We start from the raw sequence: 12,559 nt of genomic DNA on the forward strand, positions 1-12,559 counted from the left end.
TGCAACTCTTCTCCACCCACTCCATCCTGCCTGCACTCTCTTTTTCACTTCTCTCCCACACTCTCCATTACTTTGGACAGTTGATCCCAAGTATTTAAACCAATCCACCTTCCCCACCTCAACTCCTTGCAACCGCACCATACCACCACCCTCCCTCTCATTTACGCACATGCACTCCGTCTTACTCCAACTGACTATCATTCCCCTTCTCCCCAGTGCGTACCTCCACCACTCGAGGCTCGCCTCAGCCTGCTCCCTACTCTCCCTACAGATCATGATGTCATCCGCGAACATCATCGTCCAAGGGGACTCCAGTCTGATCTCGTCCGTCAACCTGTCCATCACCATTGCAAACAGGAAAGGGCTCAGAGTCGATCCTTGGTGCAATCCCACTTTTACCTTAAACCGGTCCATCATTCCTATCGCACACCTCACTGCCGTCACACTGTCCTCATACATACCCTGCACGATCCTCACATACTTCTCCACCACTCCCGACTTCCTCATACAATGCCACAACTCCTCTCTTGGCACCCTATCATAAGCTTTCTCTAAATCCACAAACACACAATGTAACTCCTTCTGGCCTTCCCTATACTTCTCCATCAACATTCTCAAAGCAAACATTGCATCAGTGGTGCTCTTTCCTGGCATAAACCCATATTGCTGCTCACAGATCGTCACCTCTCCTCTCAACCTAGCTTCCACTACTCTTTCCCACAACTTCATGGTGTGGCTTCACAACTTTATCCCTCTATAATTTCCACAGCTCTGCACATCACCCTTATTCTTGAAAATCGGAACCAGTACACTTAATCTCCACTCCTCCGGCATCCTCTCACTTTCCAAGACTTTATTTAACAATCTGATTAACAACCCCACTGCCATCTCTCCTAAGCACTTCCATGCCTCCACTGGTATACCATCTGGGCCAACCGCGTTTCCACTTTTCATCTTCTTCATAGCAGTCCTCACTTCATCCTTACTGATCCACCCCACTTCCAGATTCACTATCTCCACCTCTTCCAACCTTCTCTCTCTCTCATTTTCTTCATTCATCAGCTCCTCAAAGTACTCCATCCACCTTCTCAACACACTCTCCTCGCTCGTCAGCACATTCCCATTTGCGTCCTTTATCACCCTAACCTGCAGCATATCGTTCCCAGCTCGGTCCCTCTGTCTTGCCAATCAGTATAAATTCTTTTCCCCTTCTTTTGTATCCAACTTCTCATACAGCTCGTCATATGCCTTTTCCTTGGCCTTTGCCAACTCTCTTTTTGCCTTTCGTCACCACTCCTTGTACTCCTGCCTACTTTCTTTATCTCTCTGACTATCCCACTTCTTTTGCGCCAACCCCTTCTTCCTTATACTTTCCTGTACTTCCTCATTCCACCACCAAGTCTCCTTATCTTCCTTCCTCTGTCCAGATGTCACACCAAGTACCTTCCGAGCTATCTCCCTCACAGCTACTGCTGTCGTTGCCCAATCATCCCACCCATCTTTACCACCATCCAACGCCTGTCTCACCTCCTCCCTAAATTTCATGCAACAGTCTTCCTCCTTCAGCTTCCAACATCTGGTCCTTAGTTCAGCCCTCACTCTCTTCCTCAACCTCACCTCTAAAGTCATCCGACAGACCACCAATCGATGCTGTCGAGCTACACTCTCCCCTGCCACCACCTTACAGTCACTAATCTCTTTCAGGTTACATCTCCTGCTTAAGATGTAATCCACCTGTGTGCACTTTCCTCCACACTTGTATGTCACCATGTGTTCCTCCTTCTTGAAATACGTATTTACCACTGCCATTTCCATTCTTTTTGCAAACTCTACCACCATTTGCCCTTCCACATTTCTCTTGTTGAGACCGTACCTACCCATCACCTCCTCATCCTCTTTATTCCCTTCCCCAACATGCCCATTGAAATCTGCTCCAATCACCACTCTTTCATCCTTGGATACACTCTCCACCACTTCATCTAACTCACTCCAGAAATCTTCTTAATACTCCATCTCACACCCCATATGTGAGGCATATGCACTGATGACATTCATCATCACCCCTTCAATTTCCAACTTCACACTCATCACTCGGTCAGACACTCTACTCACCTCCAATACCCTCTTGACATAATCTTCCTTCAGGATTACCCCGACACCATTTCTCCTCCCATCCACACCATGGTACAACAGTTTGAAACCACCTCCAATGCTGCGAGTCTTACGCCGGATGCCCTTCCTGACGCAACCCTGGTCGCCTCTTACGACACACAGGGATATGGTACACCTATTCTAACCGGGGCATACACCAGGCCCAGTACAACTGGTACTCATTTCGCCGACCTCGGAAGGATGGCAGGCTGAGTCAACCCCCTGGTGTTTTCGACTTGGTATATATACATATACACACATATTAATTCAGTGTCCCAACGGGGCTTGAACTCAGGACCTTTTGGGTCCCAAGCCACTGCCATAACCACTGCGCCAACACCAGGCTTCCCTTCAAAACCGAGCTACTGAGTGCTTATAAACTCGAGGATATTGATGAAATTCAGTTTAAACGGTGGACATCCACCGACAGATCTGAACTGAGCTCCATGGTCCTGCCTTTGGAAGAATTCATCAACCAATTCTGTAAACGCACGGTGAAATTCGTGAGACACGACTTCATTGAAAAGGCCCAATGTCAGTTTCTGAAAAAATAAGAAAGATGAAATCAGTGAAGGAGAATTTGTCATTATTGCAGACTTCTCAGAGAACTATTCGTTTGTCGTACAGGATGCGGCCCAAGGATTCCATTGGAACTGCTCTCAAGCGACAATTCACCCCTGGGTTTACTATTTCAAATGGGACGATGGCAAATTAAACCACGATTCATTCACGATTATATCAGAATGCAATACTCACGACATTGTCTCAGTCCACCTCTTCCAAAGAATGCTCATTGAAAACTTGAAATCTTGCTTTGGAAATGTAAAGAAACTTTACTCTTTCTCAGACGGTTGCGCTGGCCAATATAAGAATTGCAAAGCCTTCATAAACCTATGTCGTCACAAATCAGAGTATGGTATTGACACAGAATGGCATTTTTTTGCCACAAGTCATGGCAAGGGCCCTTCAGATGGTGTGGGAGGTACAGTCAAACGAGAAGCAACACGTGAGAGCCTACGTAGACCTTACGACAGTCAAATTATTTCTTCAAAAGATCTTTTCGCCTTTGCTGAAAATGGTTTGAATGAAATGAAGTTCAGTTACGGGATCCAAGAGGCATATGGCGAGGAAGAACAAAATCCAGAGGAAAGGTTAAAAACGGCCAAAACCATCGCTGGAACTCAAAAACTTCATGCTTTCATCCCTCTTTCTGAAACTGCTCTTCAAGAACGTGAATTTAGCCTTGGCAAGGAACATCGTAATGAGTCGGCTATTTCAAAATCTACACTAACTTTTAACGGGAAACTCTCAGGTTATGTCACAGTGCACTATGATGGAAAATGGTGACTTGCCTGCATCATGGAAGCCTTTCAGGACACTCATGAAGTGAAAGTGAATTTTCTTCTTCCAAACGGGGCTGCAAATAGTTTCTTTTTTCCTGACATTGAAGATCACTGCATTTTAGACATTTCTGAGATATTCCTTTCGGTAGAACCAAAAACTGCTACAGGTCGAACCTACACAATCAGTAAAAAAGAAACACAGCTGTCAAATAAAACATTGGTTGGCTAAAAATCTTGACTGTAATATGCGAAGAAAAACTCTTACTCAGACTCGTTTCGCTTCCAGTTCCTGCATGTGGAAAATTTATGTACAATATACTGATATAGTGTGTTGGAAATCTTGTGTTCAAATATTGTGCGATGTATTGTGTGTCCAGCACCCGAGTCCCCGAACAATAAAACCATCATCACACTTTAACCCATTGAGATCCCATTTTCATTTATGCTGAGGTGTTGGAGTATATGAAGGGGTATTCTCACACGACAAAATCGGGACCATCGGTTTGGCTGAGGAGCAGGGGCCCAAGGTCAAAGGGTGCGCCAAACTAGAACTTTTTGAATTACTGTTTCGGAGTGATTTTACCTTACACGATTCGAAAGATCTCGCTTTTACGAGCATTTTGATCCCAAGATCAGCCAAATCGGACCACGACAACCTGTGATATGGCCTCTGGAAGATTGTGGGGCAGCAGGGGGCGCCAAAATTTGGGGGGCCCTAAAATGGGGCCGATGGGCCCACAGTTCGAAAAGTTGGTATTTTGAGATTTTTCAACCAAGTGAATAAATGACCAACATATGGGGAGAAAATGAGCTATTAATGTCAGGAGGGTGTGTACACTTGTCATGGAATGCCACACCGGCAGATTGTGGGTGGGGTATGGGGGTGGGCAATGTTCCCTCATTAGTTTTTACAATCAAAATAAAAAATATCCCTCATTTAAACGTGAATAACAAAGGGAACGGAACCCGTGTGCGTGGACACGTTCTCCCAGGCACGGCAGATCTCGCGAGATTTACATGGAGTGATGTGATTGGCTGCATCCTTTTTTAAACCCCATGAACGGTTACCTGTACACCATGACGTACACACACCATGACGTACACGCACCACGACGTACACGCACCATGACGTACACGCACCATGACGTACACACACCATGACGTACATGACGTACAAACACCACGACGTACAGGCACCACGACTTACACGCACCACGACGTACATGCACCACGACGTACAGGCACCATGACGTACACGCACCACGACGTACACGCACCACGACGTACACGCACCACGACGTACACGCACCACGACGTACACGCACCACGACGTACACGCACCACGACGTACACATGATGTACACACAGGACATGACGTAAACGCACCATGACGTCACACACCATGACGTACACGCATCATGACGTCACACACCATGAAGTAGTGTACACACACCATCAAGTACACACAGAACATGAGACCGAACTGAAGGGTGAACTGGAATATCAACCTGAACCGATTCACGGATCCACAGGAATCTCTCAGGAAGAATTCCCGGTTTTTTATTCCCGGTAAATTGTTCATTTTTAAAGGTGAGATTTTTATACAGAAAATAGAGTGAATAAGTAATTAGTAATTAGTAATTACCATCCGTGTTACAAGGTCGTGGTACAAACACTAACACACACCATGATAACATGTTGATAACACCTGAACACCTTGATCCTCAGGTACAGGTGAACATGAACAATGTAACTCTTGTTCCCCAGATAAACACTCACCCTGATAGTTATCCCCATGCGGGGTATGTTTATCATCATTTTCATCCGATTCCCCTTCACACTCCGTTTCTCCCTGAAAATGGGTCTTGGTCGACCTGTTGATGATAATCCGTTAAAATAGAACAATACACGGATCACGTGATTAATGTATATATATATTATTAAACACGGAGACATGAAGTGAAGTGTAAGATATGTTCCAGGTGATGTTCTCACCTGCAGTGGCGAAACAAGCAGCAGGGGGCGGGGAGGGTGGTGGTGGTGGTGGGACCGCGCAATGCATGCTGGGTACGGAGCTTCGTTGTTGCCCCTGCCCGGTTTGTCCCGCTGTGTGATTTTTCAATCCAGTCGATTTCTCCCCTAAAGTATCGTCCATTGTTCGTACACACCGGGTGTTTGGAACAAGATCTGAAGAAATGTTTCTCAGTTGTGAAAATTTACCAACACGAGACAAAACCGTTGTCATGGAAACGTTAAATCAATCCTGCGGCCTACCTCCCTCACAACACCATGTGTAAACTCGGTCGGTCTACACACCTGGAACTTGGGGGAACAAATGATAAAGGGAAACGATCATCATTCTTAATCATTCCTCACCCACGTGACCCTCTTGTACATGACGCCGAGACCGCCGATTATCCCAGAGTTGGACCATGTCCGTCATACAACGACAACGACAACGACAACGACAACGACAACGACAACGACAACGACGACAACAACAGGGACAACGACAACAACAACAACATGATGACGTAATCGTAAATTATATCGTGACGCCACCAATCACCTCATGACAACCTCTCCAACAAGGTGTGAAAACTTTGAGGATAAAACTAAATGTTTCAAGGAGGAAACCTTGAGGTTTCGAAAACCACCAGTTTGTAATTTCACCTGCGTGTCGGCATGATGGGGTGAAGGAATGAGTGAAGGAATGAATGAGGAATGAGTGAAATTAACGTTCGAAATACCAAAATGTTCATCCTGACTCGGCCTCCATCAGCTTCCAGCGGAGGAACAAATAAACACTCACAGAATAATTCCCGCCTGAAGTATCTGAAGAGATTCACGTTTTCAACAGTGACGTCACGTTTTGACGTAATAAATGATGGAAACAATCGTGAAGGTGAACAACAAACAACAACAGCGAAGTGTGCGGGGGGGGGGGGGGTGTTATGGTGTCTGTGACGTGTGACTTCCTCTGTGACGTCACATTTCATATGCAAACGACCAACGTCGAGCCAAAAGCTTTTATTCCAGAGAACTTCAGGATCGACAAGTGTTCAGTGGAGAACGTTCATATAAAATCTCGACAAGTGTTCTGTACCTGGAGTACCTGGATTTAAACATCTCGACAGGTGTCCTGGTTAAATCTGTGAGTACGAATCTTATTTACTCTCTTGTTTGTTCGGCTGTGATTTTAGCGAATGTGAACTCCATTGTGTGTTTGTGAGTACGATATATCAGAAGGTGATGGACGGGTTCGGACGGACCTTGGTGGACAGGTTGGGTGTGGAACAAGGACCATTTGATGAGATTCTGGTTCATATACACATTCATATCCACACTATCAGTGGGATACAAAAGTGGGTTACCTGTTCACCTGGTGCAGGTGTTTGTGTTTCCCAGTGACGTTACGTTTCACCAGGTTTCCCTCTCTGAGTGATTCTCCATTTCTCTGTTTGTTTCTTTCTCCACACAGAACTTTAGTGTTTTTCTCCACAACTGATTATCTGATCGAGAGAACATTTTCATACAGGAGCGACTCCTTTTGTTGTGACGTCTTTTGTTGTGATAATTGTGACGTCAGAAGTCACGTGGGGTGGCAGCCATGTTGAAAAACAGAAAAACTTTGCTCCTCTGTTTGCATCTCTGAAACTGCACCGAGGAAAAAAATTCAAACTCGGCACACAGCAAGTACTCGTCTTCAGGAATGAGGGTGATTTTTTATGTCACAGGTGCCTTAATTATGACGTCATAATTGCAAATGCAGAATGCTCCATTAAAAAAATTTTAAATTTAAAATTTAAGTTAAAAAAATTTTTCAGGGTCGTCTCGGAACAAAATGGGACACAGAAAAAATTATTGATGATGTCATCGGTCACGTGATTCAGGAGCCATATTGTTTTTGTTTTTTTTTAAACCTTCAAAAATATTCTCTGAAATGGATGAACAGATCGAGGTGAAAGTTTACACGTGTGACCGCCTATCCATGAGTAACAAAAGGATCACACATGTGATATCATCGGTCATGTGGTTTGGCAGCCATATTGGATTTACCCGAAAAACAATAAAAATATTCTTCTCAAGAACAGTTGCACAAATCGAGGAAAAACTTCACACAAACGTTCCGCAAGCCTTGGGGATACGAGGGTTTTCACAAGTAATTGACGTCACATGGTCTGGCAACCATTTTGGATTGAGGGAAAATCTTAAATTATTTCTCTTGAACCAATCGATCAATCGAAGTGAAACTTCACATTTATGATGTCGGAGTGATGAGGAATAGAGATTTTAAATTTCAATCCGATCGGACTTGTCCCCAGACATTTAATTATTGGATCTGTGTTCTTTTTTATTTGTTTTTAATAAGATTCACTTGGCTGTGCTTGGATGTGTTTGAGGGAAGAGGAGGAGCAGCTGAAATGTAAATCCTATCCAGGTTCCTCCTGAGGACGTCATCTTTGCTTTTTCCTTGTTTCACACAAACACCATACAAAACAACACAAACACCACACAAAACAACACAAACACCACACAAAACAACACAAACACCACACAAAACAACACAAACACCACACAAAACAAGTTCTGGCGAGAATCTGCAATGTCTGATTACTCTTTTTTTTTTTCTTGTTTTCTGTCGTTTTTCGATCCGTGACAGCAGACGGAGATTGTTTGTCGTTCTTCACGTTTCGTGTTCATGTCTTATTGAGGTTGATAACTTTGGTGTGTGTGTGTGTGTGTGTGTGTGTGTGTGTGTGTGTGTGTGTGTGTGTGTGTGTGTGTGTGTGTGTGTGTGTGTGTGTGTGTGTGTGTGTGTGTGTGTGTTGGTGTGTGCTTCATTATTGTTTATAATGATTGTGACATCATCAGCCTGCCTTCTTGCTCTGTCTTGGAGGGAAATGCTGTGTGAAGAACCGTTGGTTCGTGTGTGCACACCTGTTTGTGACTGTTCACATGTTTTATTGAAAACCAATCACTCACATTGCTCGGTGGGAAACCTAGGGTGACTTTGCCTGACATGACCGTGATCAATGAAGACCCGAATACGTTAAAGTATCAATGATAATGATGAACCTCACACTGAATTTCAAACCATCTCCCCCAAATGATTTGCAGGTCGAGGAAATATGGTGAGGAAACGTGATCAGACAGCTTGGATGATGGATGGTGCAACTGGCACAACCACCACAACCACCCCAACCGCCATGCATGCTGGAGACCTTCGGAAAACGAAGGAAACTTCAACAGCAGCAACAACCTTTCATGAAAACCACATGGCTTCACCAAGGAGAAAAACCTTGTTCAAGAGGTTTATGAACAACATGAAGGGGTTGCTGTGTGTAAATCACAATCACACAACTGAAGAAAGTGGAGATGAAAAGGTGAATGAACCGAAGAAGAAGAAGATGAAGAAGAAGAAGAAGACCCATTTTTGGGAGAAGGTAAATCCCTTGTCCCACCAATTGTGCAAACCTGAAGGTGATGATGTCATTTTGGGGAAACACTTGTAGAGGGTTCTTCAACAATATGTGAAATTGATCAAAGGTCACAAGTTTGTTTTTTAAGAGTTTTTTTTATTCACTTCATTTCTGATAATCATGAAACAGAGTAGACCGTGCACAATGTTATCTTGAAAAAATTTCCCTCTGTTTAATGCAGTGATGATATTTATTGTCATATGTTCCAGCGACGACGGCACAACATGAAAATGTCTCAGGAGAGTGAGTGTCTTGAGGAGCTTCATGTTCAGACTGAACAGCTCACCATGGACCTTCAACCAATGAGCAGAGCGGTGTTCTTCATGGAGCAGGACACTGAGCTCCATGCAAAGCATCGCAACGAGCAGCACCATATGTTCCTGCAGGAGATTGAGTGTCTTGAGGAGCTGAATGTTCAGACTGAACAGCTGACCACGGACCTTCAACCAACGAGCAGAGCGGGGTTCTTCATGGAGCAGGATACTGAGCTCCATGAAAAGCAACGCCAGGAGCAGCACCATGTGGTCCAGCAGGAGAGAGTGTGTCTTGCAGAGCTTCATGTTCAGACTGAACAGCTCACCACGGACCTTCAACCAATGAGCAGAGCGGTGTTCTTCATGGAGCAGGACACTGAGCTCCATGCAAAGCATCACCAGGAGCAGCACCATGTGGTCCAGCAGGAGATTGAGTGTCTTGAGGAGCTTCATGTTCAGACTGAACAGCTCACCACGGACCTTCAACCAACGAGCAGAGCGGTGTTCTTCATGGAGCTGGACACTGAGCTCCATGCAAAGCATCACCAGGAGCAGCACCATGTGGTTCACCAGGAGATTGAGTGTCTTGAGGAGCTTCATGTTCAGACTGAACAGCTCACCACAGCCCTTCAACCAACGAGCAGAGCGGTGTTCTTCATGGAGCAGGATACTGAGCTCCGTGCAAAGCATCACCTGGAGCAGCACCATGTGGTCCAGCAGGAGATTGAGTGTCTTGAGGAGCTTCATGTTCAGACTGAACAGCTCACCACGGACCTTCAACCAACGAGCAGAGCGGTGTTCTTCATGGAGCAGGACACTGAGCTCCATGCAAAGCATCACCTGGAGCAGCACCATGTGGTCCAGCAGGAGATTGAGTGTCTTGAGGAGCTTCATGTTCAGACTGAACAGCTCACCACGGACCTTCAACCAACGAGCAGAGCGGTGTTCTTCATGGAGCAGGACACTGAGCTCCATGCAAAGCATCACCCGGAGCAGCACCATGTGGTCCAGCAGGAGAGTGAGTGTCTTGAGGAGCTTCATGGTCAGACTGAACAGCTCACCACGGACCTTCAACCAACGAGCAGAGCGGTGTTCTTCATGGAGCAGGACACTGAGGTCCGTGCAAAGCATCACCCGGAGCAGCACCATGTGGTCCAGCAGGAGATTGAGTGTCTTGAGGAGCTAAATGTTCAGACTGAACAGCTCACCATGGACCTTCAACCAATGAGCAGAGCGGTGTTCTTCATGGAGCAGGACACTGAGCTCCATGCAAAGCATCGCAAGGAGCAGCACCATATGTTCCTGCAGGAGATTGAGTGTCTTGAGCAGCTTAATGTTCAGACTGAACAGCTCACCACGGACCTTCAACCAACGAGCAGAGTGGTGTTCTTCACGGAGCAGGACACTGAGCGACATGCAAAGCATCACCAGGAGCAGCACCATGTGGTCGAGCAGGTGAGCAAGTTGTGGGATTCTGGTCACACCTGAGTGATCAGAAAAGACACTTTCCCTTTGCTCCATATTCCGTGACAGACATGTGCATTACTCATTCATCTGCATGTCCTGTGTGTCACGTGATTTGACAGGAACAACTCCTGAGGAGGAAACAAGATGAGGAACACGTTAATTCTGTGAATCATTTTCTGCATCAAAATGCAATGGAGGACATAGAGGAGCACAATGAAAAGCTTGCGGTAATGAGGGGAATAGTAGATTGGCTTAAAGAGGGGCAGGGCGGACTCAGTAAGACAGTCCAGGCGGTTAGTTCCTGATGATAATTGAAATGTGAATCAAATTTAATGTGTCCTTGTGCACCACATTGAGATTAGTTATGCTACAATGTGGTCGGGGAAATCATGTTGCATGTTCGTTTATCTTCTCTTTCTTCCCGATATTCCCAAAATTCATTTTCAGGTTAAAGCCTTCAATAAACGGAACCAAGAGCAGATGTTTCATATTATCGAGCTTGAGCAACATTTGCAGGAGGTTCTGCAGACAAACGAGGATGAGAGTGAGGGTGAGGAGCTCTTAGAGAACCTTCCGATGAACCCGATCGAGCCTGCAAGAAAACAGGATTGTCCATCTTTTCATCAGGTGAGCATCCTTATGATCTCGGGGGCGAGCCAATATTACTCATTGATAATGTGTGTCCTGTGTGTCATGTGATTTTCACAGGGACAGCTCCTGAAAAGGAAGGTAAACGAAGAAGAAGTTCATTTCCTGAATTATTGTCTGCAGCAAAACACAGATGAGGACGAACAGCAGCACAATGTAACGTTTGCTGCAACAAACGGAATGTCTGAGTGGCTGAAGGAGTGGCAAGAGCGGGTCACGAAGGCAATCCAGGAGATTAGTTCCTGATGATCATTTAAATCAGAATCAAATTGAACGTGTCCTCGTGGACCAGGTTGAGATGCGATATGGCAGAGGGAAATGCTCTTGCCTGTTCGTTTGTATCATATACTTTGTCTCCTCTTTATTCTTTTAATTCATTTTCAGGTCAAGGACGTCAAGAGGCTGTACCAAACGCAGTCTTCACGTGTTGTTGAGCTCGAACGTTTGCAGGAGTCTCTGCAGTCAAGCGAGGGCGAGGGTGAGCTATCGGAGAACCATTTGATGACCCCGACCAGAAGTGCAGGAAAACAGGATTGTCCTCCTTTTGAGCAGGTGAATATTCCTAAGATGTCGGGGGCTCATCATTATTCTGAGTGATCTGAACAAATTACTGGGTTATTTCTCCGAAATAATCTCAGAGTGGGTCCCGGTGTCCGGCCGTCCATCCGTGAGCATTTGACTATAACATCCTCTCCTCACAAACTACCCAACTGATGTGGACCAAATTTGGAACAATGCAAACATCTTCTCCGCAACGACCTGAGAGACATGGACAAATTTGGAACAATGCATCAGGACAGTAAGGTCTCATAGGGTTGTGCTTCCCTTCCAGATGTGTCCATTGAAAGGGGGTGAAAGGTGGGTTTGCCCGAAATATTGGAATTTTATTCAAAAATCTTCGCAGAAACCGAAAACAGGATACAGACCAAAATGTCTGTGCGGCATCGTGACCATGCCCCAACCTTAAGTTGTGCTCCCAATGACCGTACCAATTCAGGAAAGGGGGCCATGCCCCTTCCCCCTAATCCGTCATTTTCACTCTGCCTGTTCGGGAAATAACCGTCAATCTCCACAAGACTATTTTTTTTTGTGCATGGAACTTCGACAAGTGGAATTGCTTCATCTGTTTGATAGATGTGATCACAGCACACTTGTTTTTTTTCTCCTTTATTTTTGCCTTTCTGTCACTGTGCCAAGATCCCAGGTAGTGACA

At 45.4% G+C, this 12,559-nt stretch overlaps 1 protein-coding gene and 1 long non-coding RNA gene across 2 annotated transcripts; one reads left to right on the top strand and one right to left on the bottom strand.

Moving 5' to 3' along the window:
* Positions 1-5,011: 5,011 nt before the first annotated feature.
* LOC147019520 (uncharacterized) lies at positions 5,012-5,880 on the bottom strand. The gene is made up of 2 exons (XR_015061445.1): positions 5,490-5,880; positions 5,012-5,368 (listed from the first exon to the last, which is right to left on the bottom strand). It is a non-coding gene; the product is annotated as an uncharacterized LOC147019520 (long non-coding RNA).
* A 4,554-nt stretch (positions 5,881-10,434) lies between these two features.
* Positions 10,435-12,140, top strand: LOC147019521 (uncharacterized). Its single transcript, XM_085896691.1, has 2 exons — positions 10,435-11,325; positions 11,731-12,140. The coding sequence occupies exons 1-2, from the start codon at positions 11,071-11,073 to the stop codon at positions 11,941-11,943; spliced, it is 468 nt and encodes a 155-aa protein (XP_085752817.1). The 5' UTR covers positions 10,435-11,070; the 3' UTR covers positions 11,944-12,140.
* The last annotated feature ends 419 nt before the right edge of the window (positions 12,141-12,559 follow it).

Source organism: Eptatretus burgeri, chromosome 9 (genome assembly GCF_056783735.1).
Source record: "Eptatretus burgeri isolate ZD-2024b chromosome 9, Ebu_testis_v1, whole genome shotgun sequence".
Classification (NCBI taxonomy): Eukaryota; Metazoa; Chordata; class Myxini; order Myxiniformes; family Myxinidae; genus Eptatretus; species Eptatretus burgeri.